This window comes from Caloenas nicobarica, chromosome 3 (genome assembly GCF_036013445.1).
Source record: "Caloenas nicobarica isolate bCalNic1 chromosome 3, bCalNic1.hap1, whole genome shotgun sequence".
Taxonomy (NCBI): Eukaryota; Metazoa; Chordata; class Aves; order Columbiformes; family Columbidae; genus Caloenas; species Caloenas nicobarica.
Genome location: NC_088247.1, coordinates 15,367,445 through 15,395,339, shown reverse-complemented (window position 1 = coordinate 15,395,339; position 27,895 = coordinate 15,367,445). Strand labels below are relative to the sequence as shown.

General features: G+C 37.7%; 1 protein-coding gene across 5 annotated transcripts in view; it reads left to right on the top strand.

The window, feature by feature from the left end:
* Positions 1 to 27,379, top strand: part of LPIN1 (lipin 1) — an 84,398-nt gene extending 57,019 nt beyond the window's left edge. For all 5 annotated transcript variants that reach the window (XM_065630627.1, XM_065630628.1, XM_065630626.1 and 2 more), the window contains 13 exons: positions 582 to 675; positions 1,997 to 2,184; positions 3,314 to 3,407; positions 4,727 to 4,796; positions 7,635 to 7,727; positions 9,110 to 9,186; positions 11,586 to 11,730; positions 13,293 to 13,441; positions 15,529 to 15,615; positions 18,785 to 18,937; positions 20,737 to 20,851; positions 22,762 to 22,865; positions 23,667 to 27,379. In XM_065630627.1, coding sequence (XP_065486699.1) covers positions 582 to 675; positions 1,997 to 2,184; positions 3,314 to 3,407; positions 4,727 to 4,796; positions 7,635 to 7,727; positions 9,110 to 9,186; positions 11,586 to 11,730; positions 13,293 to 13,441; positions 15,529 to 15,615; positions 18,785 to 18,937; positions 20,737 to 20,851; positions 22,762 to 22,865; positions 23,667 to 23,826 — 1,529 coding nt within the window. In that variant the 3' untranslated portion in view covers positions 23,827 to 27,379. The remainder of the gene's footprint in view (positions 1 to 581; positions 676 to 1,996; positions 2,185 to 3,313; positions 3,408 to 4,726; positions 4,797 to 7,634; positions 7,728 to 9,109; positions 9,187 to 11,585; positions 11,731 to 13,292; positions 13,442 to 15,528; positions 15,616 to 18,784; positions 18,938 to 20,736; positions 20,852 to 22,761; positions 22,866 to 23,666) is intronic.
* The last annotated feature ends 516 nt before the right edge of the window (positions 27,380 to 27,895 follow it).

Below are 27,895 nucleotides of genomic sequence, written 5' to 3'. Positions count from 1 at the left end.
TCCTTACAGTGGTTACTTGTCTAGATGTACCAGCAATGGCAGGGCAGCAATGGCTCTCTGTGTTGGTGCATGTGCACACACAACACGTCGAGTGTATGTGCTAAACAGTGAGTTGTCTCCATAACAAGCTGGTTACAGTCTGTTAGTAACTATAGTATAGTCTGTTGTGTTATTACCCTTTTGCAAGAGGACATTGAAGATTAGTTCTTGGAGACTAGATGCCCTGATTGCCTTACTGTGATAACAGGCCTATGCAATGACACAGAAAGTTTTCCTTTTGCTGTTTTCCTACAGTGACCATGGACTTCTAATTCCCAGTGGTTTTGTCTGGGATAAGGAGGCTTCAGCGTATCTCAAAACTAGCTCCCTGCTGTCCCATGTTCTGTATTCAAAGTCTGAACAATGTATATGAGCAACTTGTTTTGAAATTTTTGGCAGTACCATTTTATAGAAAAGTTCACACACTGTTATAATTTGTCTGGTTTCTCAATCTTGAAATGAATAGTTAAACACTAATAATAGTTCTGGCGTGTTACTCAGGAAGTGTTCATTAATAGGCTTATTTGTGCCATCCTTTACAGACAAACGAAGCCGTCATCTTGGTGCTGATGGTGTCTATTTAGATGACCTCACTGACATGGATCCAGAAGTTGCTGCACTTTATTTCCCCAAGAAGTATAAATCCTTTGCTTATATTTTTACTCTTTAAAGAGCTCTTGTCACCTCCCAGATTTAGATCAGACTCTTAATTGCCAACCAAATAAGACTACTTTTTCAGAGTACAAGCAGAGACGAAGGCAGAAGGAAAATAAAACTCTGTGGAGAGAAATATTAGAGCTTTTAGAAGGCTCTGCATTTGCGCCTGAGAAGTGTGCTTGAAGCTGATTTTCTATTTTGGTCGATTAAGTATCATATATTGATTGTGGATTGTTACGTAATGTACGCTGATGTTCGTGAGTGTTACTCACGTGCCCTGGGAGAGCAGTTGGCCTTGGGATATATTTATCCGCATGTCCTTGCCTGTTACCGTGAAGAACATGTCTTACTATTAACAGCATTAGCAGAAAATAATTGCTATAATGTTGTTCTACTGTGGGTGATCACCTGTAAATATGAATGTTAGAAAATAATTTTTGCATGACACATGATAGATTTATTTATGAAAATATTTTACCCTGAACATATAATTTCCAGCTTGTTCTGATCTGTATTAGAGCCTTTTATCCTCTTTCTACATTGAACTCTATAGTCATTTGACTAAAGTCATTGAGCAACAACTAAAGTAGCTTGCATATTTTGTTTTTCTTTCTTGCTTGCTTAAACTCAGCTGTTGTAATATTAGCATTTCAATAAAACAGAGAAAGATCAGTAATATGGAGAAAAAAGTTGGATTGAAAATTCCTTTTTCAAATGCATTCATATAAATCTGGAATGGAAAGCAGAGTTTCAGCCCACACTCTGTAATAATGATTTCATCTATACACAGATTTTTAAGTGGGTATAATTATTTGTTGTTTCTTAAAATTTTAATCCTAATGGTTTATATGTTCAGTATTTTATTTATATGTACATGACAAATAAATACACATACACATCCTTTGTTTTGGCTTTAGCTATCAGTTTATATAATTAATATAAATTAAATAATAAACTAATATGTTTGTTCTTGTTCCAGCATGGGAATAGTTCTACTAGTGTAAACTCTGCTTATAGTAGCATTATTTTGTCTACTAAGATTATATTGTTTATTGTCTTATTTGTCCTATCTTTTGTAAGTAAGTGTGGGTATCATTATACATGCCTAGTTTAGGCAAGTAAGCAGAAGCAATCTAATGTTTGAGGGTACCTGAGGTCTCTACTGCTTTGTTTAAATTTTATGGCAAAATCAAGCAATTTTTTTTTTCTAAATGTGTGTCAGAAGGAAATGGTGTTTATTGAAGGGAGAGAAACTGGGAATGAATACATGAGGACTGAATTCCTGATTTTTCTTTTCCAGTGGGGATACTGTCCAAAGCAAGAACACGAACGACATGGGGCCGCGATCTGCCAGTCAGTCTCCGCAGTCTTTCGGGAGCTCAGGTGTTGACAGTGGAGTTGATAGCACCTCGGATGGAATTCGAGATTTGCCCTCCATTGCCATTTCTCTCTGTGGAGGCCTTACTGACAACAAAGAAATAACCAAAGGTACAGGAATCCCTTCTGTACAGGCTTGTGCTGTCAGCTAAGTTTTAGCATCCTAGACCGATGAAGTAGTGCCCTCCTGTGGCTGTACTCAAGAATGTGTGTACTCAAGACAGTAAATACTGTCCCTGAAATAAGTTTCCTAGAATTTTTGTGCTTGAAATAGTAGGCTTACATAGGCCTTGTGATTTTTTAATACATCTTAGTAATGCAACATATACTAAATTTTTTCAAAGTATTTTATTGGTATTTTTATTTCCTGACAGTGCTAAATTTTATATCACAACGGTGTTAAAGGCACTGTTGCCACTTGGTACAGTCTATAACTAGGAAATTCCCAGCTGCTGGTGTCAGAAATGAAAAAGGTAGTTTGTAAATGGAGACACTGGGAGGAGGAGTTGGAAACTGTAGCCTGAGTTCATGCTCTACATCCAGGTTCTTGTGTGACTCTCAGATAAGTTACTTAGAATGCTCTGTGCTTTGAATTTCCAGCTGCATAATGTGAAGATAAATGCGTTAAGACTTGCAGTTTCTGCAGTTTTGAAAACCATATGAGCCTGATGCTACACTGTCCTGTTCAGAAACTAGTTATTAAAACACTTGAAATGTACTGTGATTTGAGTTGTATTTATTATATGCATCACTTGTGAATTGCATAGATTTTGTGAAAGGTGTTACAGGCAGTAGAAAAGGGTGTTTATGGATAAACATTTTCATTTTGCTGAAGGCCTTACAAGTGATAATTAAGTTTCTGGCTATGGGTTTACACATACATTGAGCCTGTCAATTCCTGTTCCTAATTTGGACAGAGGATCAGTGAAAGACAATGGCAAAGTACTTGCCTTGCTTAGAAGCCTGATTTTCATCCCTCAGAGTTTCATCCCTGAGCTTTTCACTTATTTGGAACAGGAAGGGCACCCAGCAGCTAACAAAGAAACCTTTGGCATCTTCTGAGTTTGAGAGTCTCTGAACATCTTGCTACCTTATTACGACTCATCTCAGAACCCTAGTAATGAAGGGCTGACCCTAAATGTGAAGCTGATGTGTCCGAGAGATGCTAAGAGGTTTAGGTTGGCCCATCCTAGGCATCTGTAAATGTATGCTTTATGTATGTACTTTCTTCTTCCCACAGAGGAGTTCTTAGAACATGCAGTAACATATCAGCAGTTCGTGGACAATCCTGGTATCATTGATGACCCTAACCTTGTGGTTAAGATTGGAAATAAGTAAGTATATTTCAGGAAAAAAATTATTTTACTCTTGTAACAAAAACTTATGTGACACTTGTGTGTTAGATCAGTTTCATTGTAGCTGAAAAAATAGGTTTTAAACATTCATAGCTTAGATTTGCCCTGAAAGAGTCAACTCTCTAGTGAATTCAGGTTCTTCTAGTTATCTTTCCTCCGTTAAATTGAGAGTAAAGAGCAGTTTCAGATAACCTGTTACAGCTAACTGGCACAATTTGAATTTCAAGAAGCTGATATTAAATGCTAATAGTGTTCATACTCAATTGGCAGACTAAAAAAGAAATAGGATGTGAACTTGCTAAGGCTTGCCCTGAGCTAGTTTGAATAATTATTATTTACAGGGATATGGCAGTCTGCTTGCAAGCACTCTGTACCCAGCAGGTTGTCTGTGTGTACTGAATATTTTGCTAATATGCCTCTATGGAGACGTTGCTTTTCAAGGCTTGTCAGACTTCACCCACTGAGTATGAGACTTCTATTTCTGCAAGACCAAGACATTATTTCTTATGTTTATATTGCTGGCAGCAATGCAGCACTGTGGTCTGTGCCAGATGCAGCTTTTTGAAGGGGGTTTTAACTTGAGTTCCTTGCACCTGGCATACAGTGTTACAAAGGAGAGATCATGGCATTGTGCTGCCCCTAGAGGTTAGGCTGCCCTTACGCATGGACACCGCTCATACAGGTCTGATGTGCCTGGTACATCCTTATGTGATGATTTGTTACAGCCTCCTACCTGACCTCTGTGGTCTGAGGTGAATTTGATGGTAGTGTTTACCTGCCTACTGATATGTTGGGAAGGGAAGTGTACTTAGTGAGGCTCTTACTGTCGTATTCTCTGGATGTCATGTGAGCTTCAGCTTTCCTAGACAGATGGATGATAATACTGTGTTTGTCCTATTGTCTGTAACAAGGGCTGACCCGTGTTCACCACATAATAGCAAAAGCTTGACATCCTGCAGACTACGACCCTTACCTTTTCCTTGATGGAAAAACAGTCAAAACAGCATGTGAAAAATGTAGTTCATGCTGTGATAATGAGGTATAGTAAGGACATGAGGAATGTACAACAAATACCATTCCTCCTTAAGGACCTAGCATCTCTTGCATATCTTGAAAAGTATATGCCGTAAATACCTATGAACATACTGTGGAATAAGATGGGTCTACTGTTACTGGTGCAGGCCAGAGTTTGACCTGTGCTAGAGAGTCCTCATGGCTTTGACCTGCCAGATGATAAATACAAGGTAGATTGTGAATTGGATTACAAAATGCAGTAATTGTCTCTTTTGCATGGCCAGGTACTACAACTGGACAACAGCTGGTCCCCTTCTGCTGGCAATGCAGGCATTCCAGAAACCTTTGCCAAAGGTGAGATTGAACCTGAAGGTTGGTCAGAGGAGGAGTTGTGATGTTCTGCCATTTATTAAGACAGGGAAGAGGGTTGTTGTGCAAAAGAATCTGCACATCAGTAATATCTATCCACACATAACCATTCATCTAGCTTATGCTAAGGGCTAAATAAGCAAGAGTAAATTTGATCTGTGTATAGTATTTATTTGCTAGGCTAAGATCGTTACAAATATTTTGAAGGAAGAGAACTTCCTGTTTTCCTTCATTAATATGGATTGTAAACATAAACTATATTGACCTGTGTTAGTGTTTGCTGTAGCTGAATACTTGGTGACTGATTTCCATTTTATCTGTATACAGTATGCATTATCAAATAAAAATAGAGGCTCAGGATTGTAACTTCAGTGAATGAGCTTTAACTACTAGATAAGGAAGGCCTGTAGCTTGCTAGTTTTCTCGGTTGTTTGTTCATAACCAACCCAGGTAGGTAGTAGCAGATAGCTACAGCTATATGACAGCTCTGTATGTTGGCTTATATTAAATGCATTGATGAACTTAGTCCAATTGCACATGACCAGGTGCCACGTAGATGCTCAGGACAGAAATACACACTACTGAGAATGTATATAAACAAGTAGCATCACCGTTGGCACTATTTTGTATCCTGGCAAGCCACGGATTTAATAAATTTTGGAACCTAAGCTTTCCCTCTGCCATTTGCAGCACTTCACATGTCTTTGGGTTTAATCTATGTGAATTCAAATGCTATCTCTGTTGTCATGAACATGGAATAAAAATCTATTCGGAGTCCAGAATACTTTCTACCACCGTGTTCTTAGTGCCATGTTACCTATGTATGAAGTAATGTGTATCTGCACTGTAGCATCCCAGTATAAAATAATTTTATCCTAAAAGTCCCAAACATCTGGTAAACCTGGCTTGATTTTCAAGGATGCCACAGAGACAGATGTTGTTTACTGCAAATATTCTAGTAATCATCAAAGGTGGGACTCATCCCATGGAACTCAAATGCCTACAGAACGTGTATAGTTATCCTACTCTGTATTTGTTGGGCAATTCCACAGAGTGATTCAGACCTTGACAGGAGCCTATTAGGTCTTCAGTGGCAATAAATGTAGTGAAAGGAAACAGCATTTTTAATTAAACATTTTGATGCCTAAGCCAGATGTTTTGGGTTTTGCCTAGAATGGGTAAATGGAAAGAATTGGTATGAAATATTTTTGCTTAACAGCAAAGGGAAATGGCAGGTCTTTAAACAGCCTTATGGTATGGTTACATCATTATTCATATAGGTTGTAAGTTAAGAAAAGTCTTCTATGAGTGTGAAATTCAGTGTGTTCATTTTTTTTTTTTAATGGATAACATATTCTGAATGCTGATAACTTTCAGACAGTGAAATTTTAATTTAATGGAGAAGCCAGTATATATGATTGGAACAGTCTGTGTCATTGGGAAGGTTTACTTGGCTGAGCTATACATCTGAAACTAAAATTGCTCATTTATGCTACCAGTCATCTTACTGGTTTTCTTAATGACTTGTTAATTAGAGGTTTAATTTGCTGTAATAATGGAACTAAGGAATGAAAATACTGAGATACTTTGTCAAAACAGGCTTTATGAAGTGATTGAAAACTGGAGTTTTTGAAAAAAAAAATCACTCATCTTCTGCAAAATCCACTTAACCACATGTCTAATTGTAAGCATGTGAATTATCTCACTCAAAGTCAATAGGACATCTGCTTGAAGTTGTCCATATGTTTGAAAGCCACTGTTCTCAACAGTGGTATTCCATTCTCAGTAGCTCCATCTGCTACTTTTATTTCCTATTTTTGTTTAAAAAGTTCTCAACTTACTTGCTCAACTTTATTCCTCTGTCATTTCTTTCTTTTCTCATATACTTTAGATAGTACAGTGAAGAGAACCTATGCAAAACTTGAGTAAAGGGATGCATTGTACCATGTGTTAGCTGTATTGAACCCTCTCTCTTAACTATGAAGAGTTCTCGGAATGATTTATTATTTTTTTAAAATCACTAATCAATGTCACAGTGTTTTTCTGAGGCTATGAGCTCAGAAAGGCAGTGGCCAAGCTGTTCTCAGGTGTACCAAACACTGTGGCCACCTTTACTGTAATATTTTCCGCTTTTGTCTTTCGCTTGTTCTCTGGGTGAAAGAAGTCAGCTCTCCTTGTTACAATGCATAAGGCTCCAGTCATTGCAGGTATTGAAAGAAACCTTTGTCTACTGAGGTCTGGTATTTACAGCCAATGAAAAGTAGCCAGTGTTAAAAAAACCCGGTTCTAACGTTGTCAAATTCATAGTATCACACTAAACTCATAAAAGCTAGTGAATTCTTTGCTTTTTTTCCAAACTGGTGATTAAATATGAACTTTGTAGTTATTTTTAAATGAGAATAACCATCTTGCATGTGTGTTTGTTACTGTTTTGCATGAGAGCTCCTTCAAGAAGTGATATTTTCCTTTCTTTTTTTCCAATATGATTTGCACTAAGTAACTTCAACTTAAAAACAGTAGGTTCTCCATTCTAGACATTGTACTAACATCTATTTATGCTTTTTTTTTTTCTTCTTTGATTTTATCTCTTTTTCATTTTCCTTTAAAAAAAAAAACATAAGTATTCATGCTTAAGTTACTTCAGAGCAGCTCTGGATACCATTAGATTTTGCTTTAGTAGAATTTATGGTCCACAGACAGTATGTTTACTTTTATTCTATTTATTATCAGTTAAAATTGTGTGTTTGACACTTTCTTTCATTTACATATATCAGGCTGTCCTTTGTTTTGGGTTTTTTTTATGTTGCCATCCATTTATCACAGGCCACTGTGGAATCTATAATGAGGGACAAGATGCCCAAAAAAGGTGGAAGGTGGTGGTTTTCATGGCGAGGGAGGAACAGCACTATTAAAGAGGTAAGTTTAAGAAGCAAGAGGAGTTTCCTTCTAGTTGCACTGGGAAGGCCGGATAGCTCCATAGTCATCCCTTTGAACTTTGCTTCTGAGAGTAACGCAATATTCAATTTGACTGAGCATATACACATTAAAAGATGTTTAAACAGGGTCTGAAGTCTGACTTCTTTTGACTTCAGAAAGCTTTGGATCAGACCCTTCCCGAAACATTTGCCTGCAGGGTTTTGGTTCTGCATTTATTTTCATTACATAGACCCGAGGCAGTATTATCTAATGGATTAAATTTGTGCGGAGGAACCTGGAATCGAAGAGCTGTACCACTAATTCAATGTTTCCATGCAGATTACCTACCTTCTGCAGCTTTCTTTTGATAGTTGAAGAACAGACATATTTATGAGTAGTGTGAGCTGTAAAATTCAGCAAAACCTAAGACGGAAAACTGACTATATATTAAAGTATTTTTGAATTTCTTCTCTTAGCATTAAAAATTTGTGGTAACAGTCTTAAAGCCATGGATGAACATTAAAAACAGGGAAAAAAGCAAAACTTTATATGAAATATTGATCCTCTGTCTAGACATATTTAATCTTTAAAGTTGGCTAATAAAACCTCTTTGTATTAATTTGTACTACTGAAGCATTAGTACTTGAGGGGAGAAAATTACTTCTAATACATTTTCCTGGTTGTGCTTCAGTCGATGAAATCTTTCAGCCTTGCATGAAATAACCATTGTACTGATCTGTGGATATGAGGTTCAGAGCACGAGATTTATATACAGTTTGTTGGAGTTTTTTAGATTTTCTGTCTGAGTGGAAGTGTTTGGTTATCTCTTGGGCTGTGGCAGCTATATTGTTGTTTGTGTATCTCATAAAATCGTTCCCTATTTAAAAGTTTTGTGGGATGAAATTGATAGAGCTTAGCATCTACTCAAGGTAAAAACAGTTTGGAAAGTTTTATTGCATTGAAGATTTTAATGATTCTATGAAAGGTAACAGTATGGGGTTTTTTCTTCTCCAGAGTCATACTTTGCTTTTTCAAGTGAAATCTAGCTGTTTGAAATGCATGAACTGAGTAGTTATGGGATTGATCCCAGAACTTCAACAGTACCAGATGTGAAATCTGATATTTCTGTACTTCTACCATGCAATACTAAATCTTAATTCTTCTTCTGAGTTTTATATTTGTGATTTTTAGTTCTTTGTACAACCTTTATTTTTTAAGAAAGCCATTAAGTTTTATTTTGTCTACAAGTAAAGGAAACAAACATGCTGTTGATTTTGACCAAGTCTGTACAGGACAGAATTTGGTTTTCAAATATTTTTCTAAAAACTTTTGCTCTCTCTCCAGCAGGAGATGCACAGCTTCTCATTTTTGTATTTTTACAGGAAACGAAGCCAGAGCAAGGTATGAGTGAGAGCGGACTTACAGGAGCGGGCTCTTCACAAATGAGCATGGCAAACAGGTACCCCCAAAATGATCTGTCCCTGAAATGAGCAGCAGTTACCATTTAAAAATGAAAGCAAGCTACCTCTTATTTTTGAATAAAGAAGCACTGTGTCAATGAAGTATATTTAATTTGTTATTCACTGCACCAAATGGGTGCAGATAGGAAGGAGGGCTCTACCCATGGCAGGGTTGCAGACCTTGTGAGTGTGCGCTGGCATTTCTGTGGTTTGGCTGGCAGATCCGTGACACACGTTCCAGCCCCTTGAAAACAAAAAATAAGCTGTATGTGTCTCTCTAGAGTTTTCAAGGCAACTGGGATTGTTTAGCCTGGAGAAAAGGAGGCTGAGAGGAGACCTTATCGCTGTCTATAACTACCTGAAAGGAGGTTGTAGTATGGAGGGTGTTGGTCTCTTCTCCCAAGTAGCAAGTGATAGGATGGGAGGAAATGGCCTCAAGTTGCGACAGGGGAGGTTTAGATTGGATATTAGGAAAAAATTCTTCATGGAAAGGGTTGTCAGGCATTGGAACAGGCTGCTCAGGGGAGTGGTGGAGTCACCATCCTTGGAGGGGTTTATGAGGTGTGTAGGTATGGTGCTTAGGGACATGGTTTAGAGGTGGATTTGACAGTGCTAGATGAACAGTTGGACTTAATGATCTTAAAGGTTTTTTCCAACCAAAACAATTATGTGATTCTAAGATCATAGGCGACCCTATGCTGTTGTCAGATCCCAGTTGCTAAAATTCCTGATTTACATATACTTATGTCCTGATAATTAATTTGTTCCTGCGTATTCTGGGAAGTTCAGGGGCCTAAGTCTTTCCAGAGATTTATTTTTCCTAGGCAATAGTCATGGTTTTCTATTATTTCAAGGATTGCACAAGTCTCTTCTTTTGTGTGCTCCAAACTAATTATACTGTGTGGCCAGAATCTCTCCTTTAGGAGAGTTCCATAGGATGAGCTTTAACTTGCTTTGGAAGGATGACTTAGCCAGGGACAGCTCTCCTACTTTAGCCCTTTGCTGTACTTAGAGATCTCACTGTAAAGACACCTCTCTGTGTGCCGTCAGCACTTAAAGCTGAGAAGGGCCGGATTCGAATATGCTTTATGCTCATTAAGTTCAAGGATCACCTTTGTGAAACAAAAAGGTGTTAGCTGTCATTCTTTCCAGGGGTCAGCAGTTGCAGTCCAGGAGAATGTGCTGGCAGGAGGATTGCTCATTCTCTAGGAGGCTAATTGTTGTCTGAGTTTGTGAAAGCCACAGAATAAATCAGAAAGGCTCATTTGCCTTTAAGGGGTGACAAGTGACATTTAGGTCTGTTGTTTTTTACATGGCTGTTTAAAGATAAGCTTTAAAGTAGGATTAAGACTTCAAGCAGATGAGATTCTGTAATTGGTGTTCTTTGTTTAAATTTTAACTGACCTTAGAAATGTGTCATTAAAAGTTTATTGCCTGCAAGCAGAATGCGATAAGTGGTATATTGAGTAAAGCTTTTGGATCTGCTGTTACAAAGGACGAGCTAGGCTTTTAAATGTTGCTAGTCATGACATGTGGTATCTCGATATTTGGTCAAGATTTCCTAACATCAAACAACATCCAGGTGTGATTGGAATAAGAGGCCAAATGCTGCTTGTTTTAGAGATGAGATTTGTTGGATCCGCAAAGGATATTTTTACCTTCTCTATAAGGTGATAGATTTGTTTACTGTAGGAAAACTTTCTCTCTGAAGAAAGATATCCTTAACACATTTCTGAAAAAATAGTTATAGCAGGAGAAAAGAGTAAAAATTATATTGATGTGTATTTAAATGGAATTATATAAAGGAGCTCAGATTTTATGACTTTTTATCTTCACATCCTGAATGGGATAATCCTGCAAATTCTGGAAAAGAATAATCCAATGATCTAGAGTTGCTCATTGAAAGAGAAAGAAGAGTTAGTTTCTATAATAAAATTTCCATCACCTGGATTGTTTTCTACTAATTGCTAAATTCTTTGGGGCAGAAGAGAAATGGGTAAGAGAAAGCCAGCATAACAAATGCCTGTTTCTACTTCTGAGAACTGAAGAATTTTTGTAGTTACAGTATCTAATGGGTATTATTCTTTTACCACTGTGAGATTTTTGAGTTAATATGGTACATTAATTTAAATTCATTAAAAATAACTAATGAAAACTAGCTTATAGGCAAGTGAATGGCTAGAACAATCCAAGTATGAATAATGGGGAACATGCGTGAATGAAAATTCACCACTTCATTGATATATTTAGAGCCATGATGTGAATGGCCTGCTGTGAGACACTGCTTAGGAGCAGAGAATTAATGACTTATTTGGTGACTCACCGTTAATGCATTTTTAGTGGATACTGAGATGCATTTACTGATATGATAACATTTTCTGGGTCTGCAATGTTCCAGAATAAAAGATGAATCTTCTTCAAGCGATGAAGACCCTAGAGCTGCCAAACAAAACCTCGGGTCATTACAAACCAACTCAAGTCATCTCTCACTATTGTCTGGAATCAGTTACAAAAAAACACTTCGACTCACTTCTGACCAGCTTGTGAGTTAATTTTACATCCTTGTCCTGAAACGTCATTTCTAATACAACATGGACAATACTGTTATTCAGGCTTGCAAAGCTTACTTAGCTCTTATGTCTTGCATTTAATTATTTCTCTTGTTATATTAAAAAAAAAAAATGTTTTCCCTTCTCTTTTCACTATTAAGCATGAATGTTTTACCTTGCAGCGAGTGCTGGGGTTTAGAGATTGGGAGACATGGGATCCCATTTAGAAAAATATCAAAATTAAATTCCCAAAGTATGTATTCGTTGCATGAATAACTGTACTAGAACCATGTCCTTCTTGTATTATGTATAATATGTATATGTTAACCCACAGGCCTCTCTTTTTTTCTTTTTCCTCACCTCTCATTTGTAGGCAGACGGTCATATTTTACGTAAACACAGTTTTCTGTTAGTAACTTCTGAATGTGAATTCTGCTTGTGAATTTACTATGAGGCCAGGCTATTAATTTCTTTGGAGCCAGTTCTCTTCCTCTGCGACAGAGGTGTTTTGACTTATGATGACAAAACTGTTACAGTTTTCTGTTCTGCACATTACAATTTGATCTGGAAAAATGGGCTATTTTAAGGAAATACTTTTTGTCATCTTATCTACAGCCAATTAATTTTCTGAGGGAAACCCACACAAGGCGTGCAGCATTAAACAGCCCCATCACTCACTGCCTGAACAGTTTGCAAGAAATACAGAATTTTTCCCAAGAGACAGATGGGATGTGTTGGTAATCTTCTATAGCAAACAAAAAGGAAGGGTTACACAAACATATTGATGCATTTCAGATTCGGAAACCTCGCAGAAATTAGCCAAAGCTAGAACTATTTTTAGGCTTCTTGATGAAACAGTGGCTGAGAGTCATCAGGTACCCATCAGTTGTTCTGCATTCCCACCTCCTTTTCACTTTTTAACTCACTGAACAATTGCAGTGAAACGTAACTAAGAAAAAGAGAGACAATATTTTAAGCTTCTGCAGGTTTTGTGAAAATGAATGGTTAGATCCACAAATAGAATCAAATAGGTAGTCTCTTGCCCGATGAGTCGCTGAGTGACACAGGAGACAGTGAGAAGGAAGGGCAGGGAAGTGGGAGAGTTCAGGAAATTTGGTGGGGACTGAAGGGCAGTAGGTCATATGGTATGAGAGGTGGGTTATTACAGGAAAGAGGTGTGATACTGTAGAACACAAATCCCCATATAGTTAGAGTTACTAACATTTCTGCATATGTATCTATATCTCAGAAATGGAAAACCCTCATAGATATTCCCTATTCCATAATTAGTTATCGTTTATATGAACTTTTTGGGATATTTTTTTAATATCCCCAACTGTGAAATGGATTTTTTTCTTTGTTTGCTTTGTTCTGCTCTATAAATAAATGACTAATGTACACTATGCAAACCTCTGCTATCATTGTTTAGACAATAGCTCTGCTGAAAGCAATAAGATTCATTATGATGAAGGCAGTGATCATCTGTGGTTTGTGTTTGCACTGTGTCCATTTCACATGCTCAGTTTGTTGATTATCTTGCTGATAATGTCTTGCAGAAAAGCTTAAAGCTCAAGAATGGCCCCAACGATGTGACCTTTAGTGTTACAACACAGTATCAAGGTACTTGCCGCTGTGAAGGCACCATTTACCTATGGAACTGGGATGAAAAAGTTATTATTTCTGACATCGATGGAACAATCACACGGTGAGTTCACGAACAGGGAGAGGCCTTATCTGCAAGGACAAGCTGTCCTTTAGACTAAAGGAAAAAGTAATTGACAGGGAATGTTGAGTCCCAGAATCATCATATTCTAGTGGTGGTGGGGGGGTGTGGTTGTTTTTGTTTTGGGTTTTTTTTTTTTTAGCTTTCAAACAATGCAAGAATCATTAGCTGAACTCTTAATTCCATAGAGACACATGCCATCTGCGCCCATTATTTGTCACCTATTGGTGTTCCATGATAGTATTTGCAGTGGTATTGGAGGAGCTTCTGCAAAATAATAACCTTTTTGCTGCATCGCACCTATGAAGTACACTGGCTACATTAAAAAGAAAAAACATGTGAATTCTGTTTTAAAAGGCATTATTGGGGCATTCCAGTGAGGGGCATTATTATTTAGAAGACAAGACTCCAAAATCAATGTCAGAATTAGAATTTGATGGAAAGTTTCAGATTAGTACTTTGAGTAAAACCCACCATTTTGGAGTGACCAAAATGAATCACTCTGTTGCTGATTTTTATTTAGTTAGTCATTTAACATTGGGGAAAACAATAGTGTGTGCAACAGGGAAGCACCTAATAAAAAAAATATATTTTCTTTTGACCTTTTAAAATGAAATGCTTACATACGTTTCAAAATAATTTTATTTGAAAATCAAACTTGGCAGTATCTAAAGATATGGACGTGTTGGAGAGGGTCCAGAGGAGGCCACCAAGATGATCAGAGGGCTGGAACAGCTCTGCTGTGAGGACAGGCCGAGAGAGTTGGGGTTGTTCAGCCTGGAGAAGAGGAGGCTCTGGGGAGACCTTATTGCGGCCTTTCAGTGCTTAAAAGGGGCCTGTAAGAAAGATGGGGACAGACTTTTTAGCAGGGCCTGTTGTGACAGGACAAGGGCTAATGGCTTTAAAGTAAAGGAGGGAAGATTCAGACCAGATATAAGGAAAAAATTTTTACCTTGAGGGGGAGTGAAACACTGGCCCAGGTTGCCCAGAGAGGTGGTAGATGCCCCATCCCTGGAGACATTCAAGGCCAGGCTGGATGGGGCTCTGAGCAACCTGATCTAGTTGAAGCTCATGGCAGGAGGGTTGCACTAGATGACGTTTAAAGGTCTCTTCCAACCCAAATCATTGTGATTGCATGATAATTAGAAAAAAAGAATAAGGAAGAATAATTTCCAAGAGCAATTAGGAGTGAATTAAAATACATGATTTAAAATGAAACTATTTTCTTTGTCATGATTTATCCATTGTAGGGCAAACTTTTTTTCGGTGCCAGCATAAATTAATATCCCCCGCTTTGTTTTCTTAAGCTTCAACAAAGTGAATGGAGTCTACTCTTCTCTCTGCTGTTGAGCTGGCCAGAAAGTTACTGGATCACTTCCCCTTACAATACCATTGCAAATCCATTCTAAGACAATGCCCAATGTTTTCTCTCTAAGATGCAAGAGATTCAGGGTGTGGGTCTCTTTCTGTATCTGCATAATGCATAGCCAAGTGAGCTGCTCATTTGTTCTAGGTGTTACTACAGTGTAAATAATTTTCTCTTATGTAAATTGGGAAATATATATAGTATAGCTATTTCATGATACTTTATACGTGACCAACTGCTGGCTTTTTGTGGAGAAGTTTGTTTGAAGTCAGCTAGAATGTGACCTACCTTATGCTTACACTTTCCCATAAACTTCCCTTATGGGTAGATTTGTTTTTTTAGTAAACATTTCATGTAAACCTCAAAAAGTATGCTTAGTACTGGCTGGCCTACCATACCCGTCTGATGAATAGCCTATATCCTGTAACTTCCATGTTACCTATGGGTCATGAGATTTTCCATGAAGACAAGTCCTGGGGCACAAGAGTAATTAAAACAACATGGCCAAGGATGGGCATGTCAGTTCTGTCTCAAAAAGAAGGGGAGTAAAGTAATCCTCTTCTGATCGTGATCAGTACCTTACAGAAAACCTTATTTTCCTTTACCGCTAGCCATATAAGTTAGTGGGGTTTGTACTAACCTCAACGGTTGTTTTAAGTATTGTTATTTTTCAGTTCATTTATATATTTTTTCCTTTATTAAGGTCAGATACTTTAGGTCATATTTTGCCAACTCTTGGGAAAGACTGGACACACCAAGGGATTGCAAAGTTGTACCATAAAGTGAGCCAGTGAGTATTCAGTAAATCTGTTTGTGCATCTGTCGCTTGTTTGTGTTTATTCATTTGCACATAAAAATTAAAATTAGGCTTCTCTTAACCTGCAAAGGTGATAATTTAATGAATATCTTGTCAATTCTGCTGTATGATAGCCACAGCAAAACCTGCTTTTGTGATATCAAAAGCCAAAGCCCCGAATTAATGCGTAGTGATTGCTCCTCCAACCATCCCAAACATATGGCTACAGTTAGTTCCAAAAACGGTAGTAATTTGAATGAGTTGTGCAGTTGCAGCAAGTGGACCTTTCTTTGCAAACTGGGAGTTGCAGCAGCAGTAATTCATAAGATGCTTTTATACCTTCCCTTCTCTCCTTGCTGAGGAGACTCTGAGATGCGTAAGGACTGTTCAGCCTGGGGTGGTCACTGTAGGTGGAGTTCTTGCCAAACCTAACTCACTTGGAGTCATGCAGGGATGAAATCTAAAGCACATGGGATGAATCCATTTGGGGGAGTTCCCTTGTTTTCCAGTGAGCAGACAGGGAGATCAGTGAAACAGCTTAGACTTGAGCTTCTAGTGAAGCAAAGTGAATCTTACCCTTACAGCACAGCACAATGTTTTGAGCAGAAATGAACCCATTTTGGATATTCACTGCTGATGTTCTTGTTGTTTTATTTGTTGTATAAATAACGAGTTTCAAAGACATTGATTATTTTTGCTACTGATGATGATATAATTTATTTTGTTATTTCTGTGTTTAAATATTTGTTTTAAAGTCCATTATTAAATTGCAAAGTTAGGAAGGATCAATCTTTAAATATTTTTATGTCGTTGGTTAATTTTGAGAGTAGGTGATAAGAAATTATTGCTTAAAGTGCAATTTAAAGGCATTAAAAGTCTATAAGATATATGCTGTGAAGAGCCTGACGAACTGACCTTTACCTGGCTACACCAGTGTGAGCTGCTCTATTATAGCTCAGTAGTTGATCTGCGCCGGTGGCTCTTGCCCCACAGTAATAAATACCTTTTGTGCTACAGCGGGTGGAAGGATCTGGATTCAACATGTTTACTTGTGGCTCGTACACTCTCTGTAATTCATGGAGAAAGACAGGCGTATTCAAAAAGTAGCTCAGGATACCTGAGATCTAATGATGTTTGGAAATTTTTTTTTTTTTTTTTCTGATAGCTTTTGAAATATTGGACAACAGTAGATCAACTGTGCTTCTGGTCAGTTAATGCCATTAACGGGGAGACTATCCTGGTATGACCTAGAACAATATATTTCAAAAAACTTGAGGTATTTCCTCTGATAAATATGAGCAGGAGAAAAACAATCGGACCGTACCAACTCCCATGGGGTGATGTGTGGGAATCCTTCTAGGTGAGCAAGGCTAGTGCAAGAGCACAGGTGTACTGCGGGTCCCCTGGATACAGTTTGCAATGGAGTCAGGACATTGGGTAAACTGGAGGATCAAAGAGAGAATGTGGTGAGTTTTGCGATTAGCAATTGGGAGAAAAAAGGAAATGAGGAGAAAAATTAATTGATGTCTGAATGGAATCAGACGAAATATCTGATATATTCTGATGTTATACATTCAGATTTTAACTTCTACAAGGAGAATTACTGATTGCTGTCTGTTCAAGTTGATATTTTTGCTTTATGAAGAAAATAAAATTGGTTTTCTTTATTAAGTTAAATTCAGCTGTTCTTACATATTCAAATTACTGTAAATGTTTGAAGAACCTCTGGTACACATCACACTGTCCTCTCAGTTAATCTGATTTGTTTTGTGTACTAGGGTTATGCTAAGGTTCGTTTAATGCTTTTTGTTTTACATGGGTGATGAATTATAAATTATGGATGATGGAAACTAAATTATGCCAGAGACACTTGTCTGTGGTTTTGTTCTGTATAGACATATGTGATCATAGAAAAGACAGGACAGCCTGGGAATTCACATGCTGAGCAGTATTTAGTTCTATATAACCTCTATAATACATTTGTTGAAAATTATTTTTGACAACCAATCATAAGACAAGGGGTAATGGGTTCAAACTGGAACACAGGAGGTTCCACTTAAATTTGAGAAGAAACTTCTTCTCAGTGAGGGTGACGGAACACTGGAACAGGCTGCCCAGGGAGGTTGTGGAGTCTCCTTCTCTGGAGACATTCAAAACCCGCCTGGATGCCTTCCTGTGTAACCTCTTCTGGGTGTTCCTGCTCTGGCAGGGGGATTGGACTAGATGATCTTTTGAGGTCCCTTCCAATCCCTAATATTCTGTGATTCTGTGATTTTTTTTTTTTTTTTTTTTTTTTTTTTTTTTTGATTGCAGTTGTTATTTCTATGTCTGCCACCATTATGTATCGTTAGGGCTTTGGTGATCATAAACATGGAGGAAAAAATAGATTTGAGTCATGTTGTTTTTCAAATTACCAAATTAATTATGTAGGGGCTAGATATTACAGCCAAACACCATATTAATGTTCAGTGGTTAGATTTTATGACCACATGTGCTCTGAATACAGTATTTATTTTCTGAACAATAATTTTGTATAGGACTTGGGAAGTAAATTACTATTAAGTTGAACTAGCATCATTTGATTCTGTTCTATCATAAACAGAAGGAAGGATAACTTGTGACTTCTGCTGAAACGTTTATTTCAATGCCAAGTCAAAGATTGCTTTTCGTACTGTGTTTTGAAGTTCAAATTTGTTCTGACTCGAAGGAATATGTTACTGCTGCACGTAAACTGGTGTTTTTTTGCAGAGACCCAAGAGGTAGGAACACAACACTATTAATACAGCAAAGGCTAATACACTACTGTCTGCTTTATGCCAAGTGTTTTCCTTTTAGCAGATTTCTTGTGAGTTAATTCAAAGGAGTATGGTTCCACTATGCAGGGTCAGTTAGAAAGCCATAAGAAGTCTTAAGCCACAAGAAGACCAGAGATAAATGAGCCCCCTTTAGGTGTAAATCACTAACTGCAGTGGAGCTGGACAGATTTTTAATTATCCAAGGTCCTGGCATAAATGTTTTCATTCCTTTTAAATAAGCCTAGGTTAAATGTAAGTCTTTTAAACAGTCATGATTTGGTTCATGTAAAAATAAACCCGCAAAATTATTGCTGTCAAAATACCTACTTTATTTTTACAGTAATTTCTTCTCTTATTTCTGTTCACAGAAACGGGTATAAATTTTTGTACTGCTCAGCACGTGCTATTGGAATGGCAGACATGACCAGAGGATACTTGCACTGGGTCAATGAACGAGGAACGGTGCTGCCTCAAGGGCCGCTGTTGCTGAGTCCAAGCAGCTTATTCTCAGCTTTTCACAGGTATTGCAATGTCACTTCTATGCAGAAAGAAACTCAGAGGTTGGTGGGGGCTGAATTCTCAGCTTTTTTTTATGGTAGTGCTTGAAAATCATTCATACTGTTTTTTCTTACACATTGGTGCAAAATTTAAGAAGAAATTTTGTTAGAGGAGGACCAAAATTCAACAGATCATCACTTTGGTTTATCTCTTAAATGTGCCTCGATATACATCTACATTCACTGTTTACGAATTGGTACTTCTGTTGACTTGATGTGTTTTACATGGTATATTAATATTTAGCTATGGGAAAACTCTTCACCTATTAATAACAAGCATTTTTGTCTTGACTTGCGTTCCAACTGGCATAAATATTTTTTTTGTGGAAGAATATTGCTTGGTGGGTTTTGAAGAAATCAATGTGAAAATGAAATGAACTTTTTATGCTCCTAACTGCACAGTGGTATTCTGTGTGGACAGTGTTTGGTTTTTATAGGTGTCGAACTATAATAAGTGAATAATAATAACACAGATTATGAATATTGTACCTTCTTCCTAATTCAGTGAAGCATGTCAAGTGATTACTGAAAATATTTTAAGCTGTTAAAAGCTGCTGTGACAGGACGTATTTCATTAGAATTTTTAATGGATGGTTGTTCAGGTGTTCTCCCGAATGAGTGACATGCTACAGGCTGTCTTACCAGTCATGTTCTAAATATAAGAGACTGTGGAGGTATTACAGTGTACTTTTTATACTGATTAAATAATAAATGCAGTGAAAGGGTAGTTACTGTTACGATACTCATATCTAGAAATATATTTAAAGTGATAGTCTTTTTGGTATCTTGTTTAGACTAAAGAATGCCCATCTTTCAATATACGCTATCATAACTGTTGTGATGTGTGGGCAATAAATGACTTCATTGTCATCCACAGATTTAATTATTGTGAATTTGAGGGCTCTGAGATCAACTGTATGTGAGACTAGGGAAAGATGGTTTTATTCCTCTTTTGCACATTCTCAATCCTTGATTTGGAAGTGCTGTTCCAAAGGGCTGTATTACTCCTATGAAGCTTCTGTGCTATTCACATCTTCCTTGACATATGTGTTGGTGCTAGGATGTGGGATTCTGAGCTTCTTAAGCACTTCTGTGTCATGCTGGCATCTTCCTATGTTTTGGGAACTCCAGACTCTGCCACCTGTTCTGTCTCCTTGCCAAGAGAAGCTGTTGTGAAAGGGCTTTTGCCCAGAGATGAGATAACTGCTCTGTTCATTAATGAATTCTATATTCTGTAAGGAGCAACTGAAGAGAAGCAGAAGATTACTTTATTCCTTAACTTCTGCTAATTAGCAGTGAAAGAGGACCTTGACTGTAGAAATATCTTAACAGGCTGAGGTGCTTCTAGCACATGAGGTAATTGCAATCCTTTGAAAGAAAAGAAAAAAAAAAAGCTATACCCAGTGAAGGCTAATGCAATCTATGAATCATTCTGCAGATCTCAGGAAGCAGTTTACTTGATGACAATTTATGTCTCGTAAGTCTTTATTTAGCACCTACTCCTTGTAATCAACCATCCTTGCTCAGTATCATCTTTACAGCATAGGTTTCAGTAGAAGCTCCCTTGTTTCAGACCATTATGTAAGCTTGGGAAAGCTATTTTGTCTTCATGGGCACTGTAATTTCCAAAAGGAGATTTGTTGGAGAAGGGTGGGGGGGCTCTGTAGGAGTATTCAGCCAGGTGAAAGTCTTGAATAAAGAAAACAAAATGGTTTGTGCTATATTTTATGTTCATATTCAGCCTCCCTTTTTTATCATTTCAGGGAGGTGATAGAAAAGAAGCCAGAAAAATTTAAAGTTCAATGTTTGACAGACATCAAAAATTTGTTTTATCCTAACACAGAACCCTTTTATGCTGCTTTTGGAAACAGACCTGCTGTAAGTAATAGCTGAATTTATTTCTATTGCAGAGAACAGAAACATTGCTGATATTTCGTGGTTCTGTTACATTAGTTTTAAATGGGAGTTAGGAATGTTTTATTAGGCCCTGTACAAAGGAGAATATAAAGGGTTTTTTAATGATCTCACAATGTTGGATACAAACAGAGAGCAGCAAAGTAAATATGTTGCATCTGCATAAGTTAGCATAACAGTAGTACTGGTTGAAATCCTAACCAAAAAATCCTCGAGCTTGTATGAAAACTGATCTTATTTTACTGCACACTGATACAGTGTCAGTGAGATACCCGCGGCCAGACAGAAAGTTTTGGGGATGAATACTGGTGGGACTTACCCTGGAAACTCTAAGTACACTCAACATAACTTGGACATCCCACTGAAATCAAAGGTTCTACTTTGCATGGAAAGGGATATCTCGTTTGCCACAGAGAGAGGCAGACAGATCTCTGTCACTTGGGTGAAGGCTGGATAGTGGGGCTGTCGACTTTTCTTACTCCTGTCCTGTTCTGAAGTAACTTCTTAGACACTTTTCTGGTTTTGTGTTATGGAAGACACCTACCTCTAGTTCAATTTTTTTGAACACCAAGGAAATGAAATCATTATTTTCATGCACGCTTCGACAAAATTTCAAGTAAAGCAGTAAATTAATAGTTCTAAGGGAATTACTGGTAACTCACTCTGATCGCTGTTGGAGAGCAGTCCTCAGGTGTGAGATAGGCTCATCGCTTTCTCAAAGCCAGGAGCACGATGTTCACAATCTTCTGCACTGCTTTTTTTTTTTGTTGTTGTTCTGTGTTTTTACTGCGTACCACCCCCCCCGCCCAGTGAAGTTTCAGTGCTCATGGTCATTACAGGTGTAGATGCTGCATGGACTGCTACAATGCTGAATTCTTGAAGTGACTGCTGTTCACTTTTGTTCAGTTACTTTATTTTTTTGGTATAGTCTTTACAATATAGAGATTAAAATAATCTTTATATCTTCGTGAACATTCCAGTCTTTCACCACCTCAGCTTTTTAAACCAAACCAGTGACTTATATTAGTAAAGTGGAAGCTTGTTTTTCCTCTTCTGGGAGTTATTTTTATCTTTGCTTTGGTAATGCATTTCTTCAGAACAGATCAAAACTGATTCCTTGCTTTCCTTAACAATTTCAATTTCTTAGAATACATTCTTAATTTTTACTTCTAATTGTACTGCTTCCCAGCATTGCATTTGCATTACCTGCTGGGGCTCACTGCTGCTATTTTGGCATCGATTCCTTCCTTTCCCTTCTTTCCCCTGTGCTCTGACATGGCATCAATATATGGGCATGGCACAAATCTGAACTCAGGAGATAAGACATGTTTCCAGGGGTTTTAATATAGACACGGTTGTTATGGCTTCCTCTTGTGACCTTGTCCTTACAAACTAATCGCTATTTTATGTGTCAGTTATGTTTTAACCTTTTTACACTGTTGCAAGATACTTGGTACAATGCATTCAGGAAATTAAATGTTCTCTGAAAGAAAAATGGAAGTGCAAATACTTTTACACCAAATATCATTAGTTTTTAATTGAATGTTATTTTTGTGTCAGGGGAAGTTACTTAAAAAACAAACAAACAAAACAATAACAAACACCAAACAAAAACACAAACCAAAACACCCCCCCAAAAAACCACCAACCAACAACAAAACAAACAAAAAACCAAACACTATGAGCATTTTGTTAGACTGACCTCAGGTTTGTAATGTACTAGAGAATTTCGGATACACAATAACTAGATAGATATAGTACCAATCCTGTGCAAGTATGTTCTTCTGTGTGATATATTCCAGCAAGAATAAACATTATTGTGCGAAGGCAGAATCATTATTTTCTTTTTTTTTTTTCTTCTCTCTTCTGTTTAGGATGTTTATTCATACAAACAAGTGGGAGTTTCTTTAAACAGAATATTTACAGTTAACCCTAAAGGAGAACTTATACAAGAGCATGCAAAGACAAACATCTCATCGTAAGTAATCTCTTATCCTTAACACATTGCGGACTAAATTAATTTGCTGTTGTAATTTATGACTCAAGTTGCCCAAAGATGCTTTTGATTCCTTAGATGTTTCAAACAAAACAGAAAAAAAATAGAATAAAATACAGACTTGCCACTTTCCTTCAGTTAAACTGACAGAAAGAAATTGTTTAGTATTAGTTTAATGTATTACATGAGTAAAGCAGATGGAAATGAATTATTAGTGTACTATTTAGTCAGCATAAAAATGAGACTAGCTGGTTTCCTGAAGCCATCTGCCTTTTCAAAATTTCCCTGTCCTGGAGCTCCTACGTAGAAGAGACAGAAAACAAAATCTGAAGATAGGGCTGAGGCTTCCAGCAAGATACTTAGGCGCTGTAGCACCTAAAACTGAATGGAAATGGTCTTTTAGTAATGTTAAGAGTGTCCTTAATTGAAGGGGAGCCATATGTGTATAAAATATGAATAATGAATTGAGCAGGGATCTGTTTGAGCTGAGCTGGAAAGAAATGGAGAAGCAAAATAGGGGGCTTGAATATATTGGCAGATGAACTGGATGGAAATTATAATGTATTTCTTAATATATGTATTGTTGCTTAGAATTAATGGATTTCTTATCTGAACTGTGAATCCTCCCTGGAAGATAGGCACCCAAATCGAGTTTAGTTTTATTTATTTGAGTGGGTTGACTTGTCTGTGTAAGAGTAACCATGCCTTAGTGGTTGGGGACTTATAAAAATTCAAAAGCCATCTGAAATGGCTCAGCGTTCTTTTTATTTGTTTATTTTCCAGCTATGTCAGACTATGTGAAGTGGTAGACCACATTTTCCCCTTGTTGAAAAGAAGCCATTCTTCAGACTTCCCTTGTTCTGATACCTACAGTCAGTTCACCTACTGGAGGGAACCTCCGCCGCCTTTTGAAACTCAGGACGCACATCCATCCTCGTCTTAACTGCATCTCCACACTGTTGGCCTCAGCTCAAAGAATGGGTTAGCTTATATTGAAAGGACAGCACTTGGCTTTGGCTGTTGACAGTTCAGCTGGAATCTGTGATGTTGTGAGCATTGTATTCTTTTGCTGTCAGCAAACTTAGAAATGTTTTCTCATACTTAGTCACGTTTCCAGATGACGAGGAGTCTCACTAGGAATAGAAGTTGTGTTTCTAGCTCCTCAGATTGTGCCATACGGTTTCATTTTTTTAAGGTCAAATAAAAGTGAAGTGATGTTGGAGTTGCAGTTTAACATGCCATAAGGTTGTAAAGTGGTAGCCTATCTCTTCTGCTTTGCTGAAGTCATCTTTCATCTCATCAGAACCCCCTGCAAGTAAGTAAGGGAGCTGAAGATGCTCACCAGTCCTGACAACTGGTGACACAGACAGGGGTTGCAATCTGTATGTCAAAATTCCTTTCTCTGAAGGAGCAAGTGGTTCATCCTCTTTTCCCTTGTTTGACCAATAACTGTTCAAGAGTTAATTACTGGTCTAGATCCTCAGCCATAGTGAATCAGTGCAGCTATCAAAGCCGATTGAACTGTGTTGATTTATTCCAGCCTGTTGTTTTGACATGGTAACACTTTTCTGAGAAAGTGATGTGTAATTAAATAGCAAAGGAAATAAGCTGGCTGGATCCTGGCAGTCTTTCTCAATTTGAGAAAAATTTCAAGAATAGCTATTTACGAGAGGAAATGGCCTCAAGTTGCACCAGGGAAGGTTCAGATTGGGTATTCAGAAACATTTATTCACAGAAAGGGTTGTGAAGCAGTGGAACAGGCTGCCCAGGGAAGTGGTGGAATCACCATCCCTGGAAGGCTTTAAAAGACATGTAGATGCTAAGTTTAGGTTATGGTTGGACTTAATGATCTTAAGGGTCTCTTCCAACCAAAGTGATTCTATGATTCGGATTAAAGCGTGCAAGTGGACGATACAGGCCACGGCGCATAGTGCCCATCTTACTGAAGTCAGTGATTTTCAGTAAAGACTTCTTACGCACCAAATGTACTGAGTTTCAAGATCGTTACTGAGCCAAGAACACTAAAGATTTTGTCAAAATGGAATGGTTTTATTTGAAACATTATTTTGGCTAAAATGTGAACTTTGCTGGTGAATGATGCATCTCAGGTTTTTACTGTATGGAGGTTTTTTTTGGTTTCGTATCATAAGGAATGGATACTTTTAGTGCAATTTATTCTCCAAGATAATGAAATCTCCTTTTTTGTCTTTTTTTTTTTTTCCTTATTTGTCCAGACACAAGCTGCAGATACTAGTTTTGCTACCTGCTTTTGACTGCCTTACACCTTAACTGTGCGTGCTAAAAGCAATACTGCAGATCAGTTGATAATGTTTTCCCAGTGGTCTGCCTTTCCACAATGCGGTACTTGACTTAAAATGTAGCCATCAAGTGACCACATGCCAAATGATCCTCAAATGTGCTTGTAGCTAGGAAAGGTTTTTTTTTCTTTTAAAAACATATTTAGAAGTCTAATTATTCTCTGAAATACTCAAAAATGGCATCATGGGATTCCATGTATATTGTATTTCAATATGGCTATAACAGTGGTTCAGAAACTGTGGTCTCTGCCAGCTTTTGATCTGTGAGGCTGTGGTGCATGTTTTGCAGCTGCTTTGTAGTGTTCTCGGTTAAGAGTTTAATAATAGGAAGGCAGAGTGGTCTAGGAGAAATTTTAATACATGATTGTGGGCGGTTAGCACCCAAAAGTTTGGAAACAGCTGCTCTGTATTGAATTTGTTGTGTTTCAACATATTCTGGTTTTGCATGTCATCAGTGATCACAATGTAGGTAGGATGGTGACTCTGTAGTAGGGCTTTTCTAACTTTTAGTGCTGAAGTCTTTACCTGGGACGTCAGGGGGCCAATTTATGATTTCCCTGTGCCTTCAGTAGTAATGAATACAAGTGCAATCCTTTATCCAGCTGCAATGTTCAGTGGTGAGCCCCCCTTAAGCCTTCCTTTTCATGTGAACATTGCTTTTTCGAGCAAGCTGCATGCCTGCTTTGGAGATACCAGAACTAGTAGACAGACACAAAGGGGAAGAAATGAGTGTTTAGCAACCCAGACTGATTATCCCCTCTAGAAAGCTTAAAGAAAACGCAAATATTTTTGTACTTACAGATTGTGGAATGTGGTATAGATTTTCTGAAAGACAATCAGTGTGGATTGCAGGTTGCGAAACTGAGATGGTTGCATCTCTAAATATAGCCACACTTTATCTACACAGTATATATTCATAGGTGTCATTAATGATGGAATAAATGGATAAATAGACTAACTACATCCTGTTTTAATTCAATTTTGGTAAAGGGCTGTCTCAATCCATTTATTATGCAAAATAAAACCAACCCAACCCTTCTCTTCAGTAAGAGACTGTCAATTTTGTTTTTCATCCTTCCCAGTAGTTAAAATCTGATCCCTGAAAGTTCTTCACGATTAAAGCCTGTGATTTGTTTAATTGTAATTTAATAAATAGCTAAACCAGGGTTGTTTGTTGCAATTAGTATTTCAAACCTAATGATAATGTGAATGAGTGGTCATTTGTATTCCATTGGATTTTTAGCTGTAGTGCAGCACTGGCACAGGTAACCCCGCAACACTGCGGAATCTCTATCCCGGAGTTTTTCGAGGCAGTAAACCAGTTCTGGCTCACTTGATCTGGTGTTGGCAACCGTCCGCTCCAAGCGTGAAGTTGGACTAGGTGACCTCCAGGGGTCCCTTCTGACCAACATTTCTGTGATTATGTCAAGTTAAACGCCTGAGTTCTGACATCCTGTTATAGCCCTTTGTGCCTGAAAGTTGAAATACAGCTGAACAGTGAAATGAACGTGTGTTCGTATAACTAATGTTTTATTAGATCTGCTCACAGAAAAGACAGTTACAAAAATCAGAGTTTTGACCTGCTACAAACATTGCTGTACTTTTTCAGAGAGTATAAGACATTTTGATTTGGTAGCGAAGCAATTTTATGCATAACATTTAAACTGCTTTGTTAATTTATGTAGAAGAAAAATGAATGGTTTAACAAATTCGTACTCTTTCTGTGAAAGAAAAAGAATTCAACCTTGCTTGCAGTGTAATGTTGGTTTCTGTTACAGAAAGAATATTTGGCTAACATAAAAGTGCAGACACATTAAATCATAGTATATCTATTTATACAATACACATAAACTAGAATAAGCAGCAGTGAGGAGTGACTAATGTTTATTTTCTTGAAGCTGCTGACCATACAGCTCCAGCTGTGTCGCGTGAGGAAAAGAAGACATTACTTGTTGCATTAGTTATGTTGAAGATAAAATGTTACTGCTGTAATTTGGGGAGGGAGGAGAGAGAAGGTATTGAGTATTTTTTTATTTGTAGGGATGGATTATTATTTCAAAGCCTGTTTATATACAGTATTGACTCTGTATGTGTGTGTGCTACTGCAACGGTGAAAATAATTTAACACCTCATTTTGATCTGCTGAATACAGCAAAGGTAGAAATATATATTGTAATAAAAGCAAATATAATTTTTTTCTGACTTTTCGATTTTTCTGTATGCTTTGACTGTGGCAGAGTGCTTTCACAGGACTGCTGAAACTCTGTATAGTGTGGCGTTTGTAGCTCCAGTCTTGATTGCCCGTCTCTTCTTGGGGCTATCCGGTGTAACTTCCAGCACTTCCAAAACATTTGCTGTTCAGCTGCAGCATTTCACCCAGAGCCTTGTCAAGTGGAAAGAGTTCATTGAGGAGACAGGGCCAGGGTCTGGGCTCTGGCTGTTTTGGGGGATAGAAAAACCACCTCGAAGCCAAGAGCAACGAGGTGGAAACTGGAGCAAGTTGGACCAGTCAGGGCTCATATCGCACCCCAGAATTTTTTAAAATCTTCCTTTTGTCTAATTCCTAGTGTGACCTAAGGAAAAACTATCTGTTTTGAGTGGGAGTACTGTCATTCATGGCAATGAGACCAGGTAACTTTTTGTTTTGTTTTGTTCCCATTGACATTGGCCATGCTGGTGGTGAAAAGCAAATTC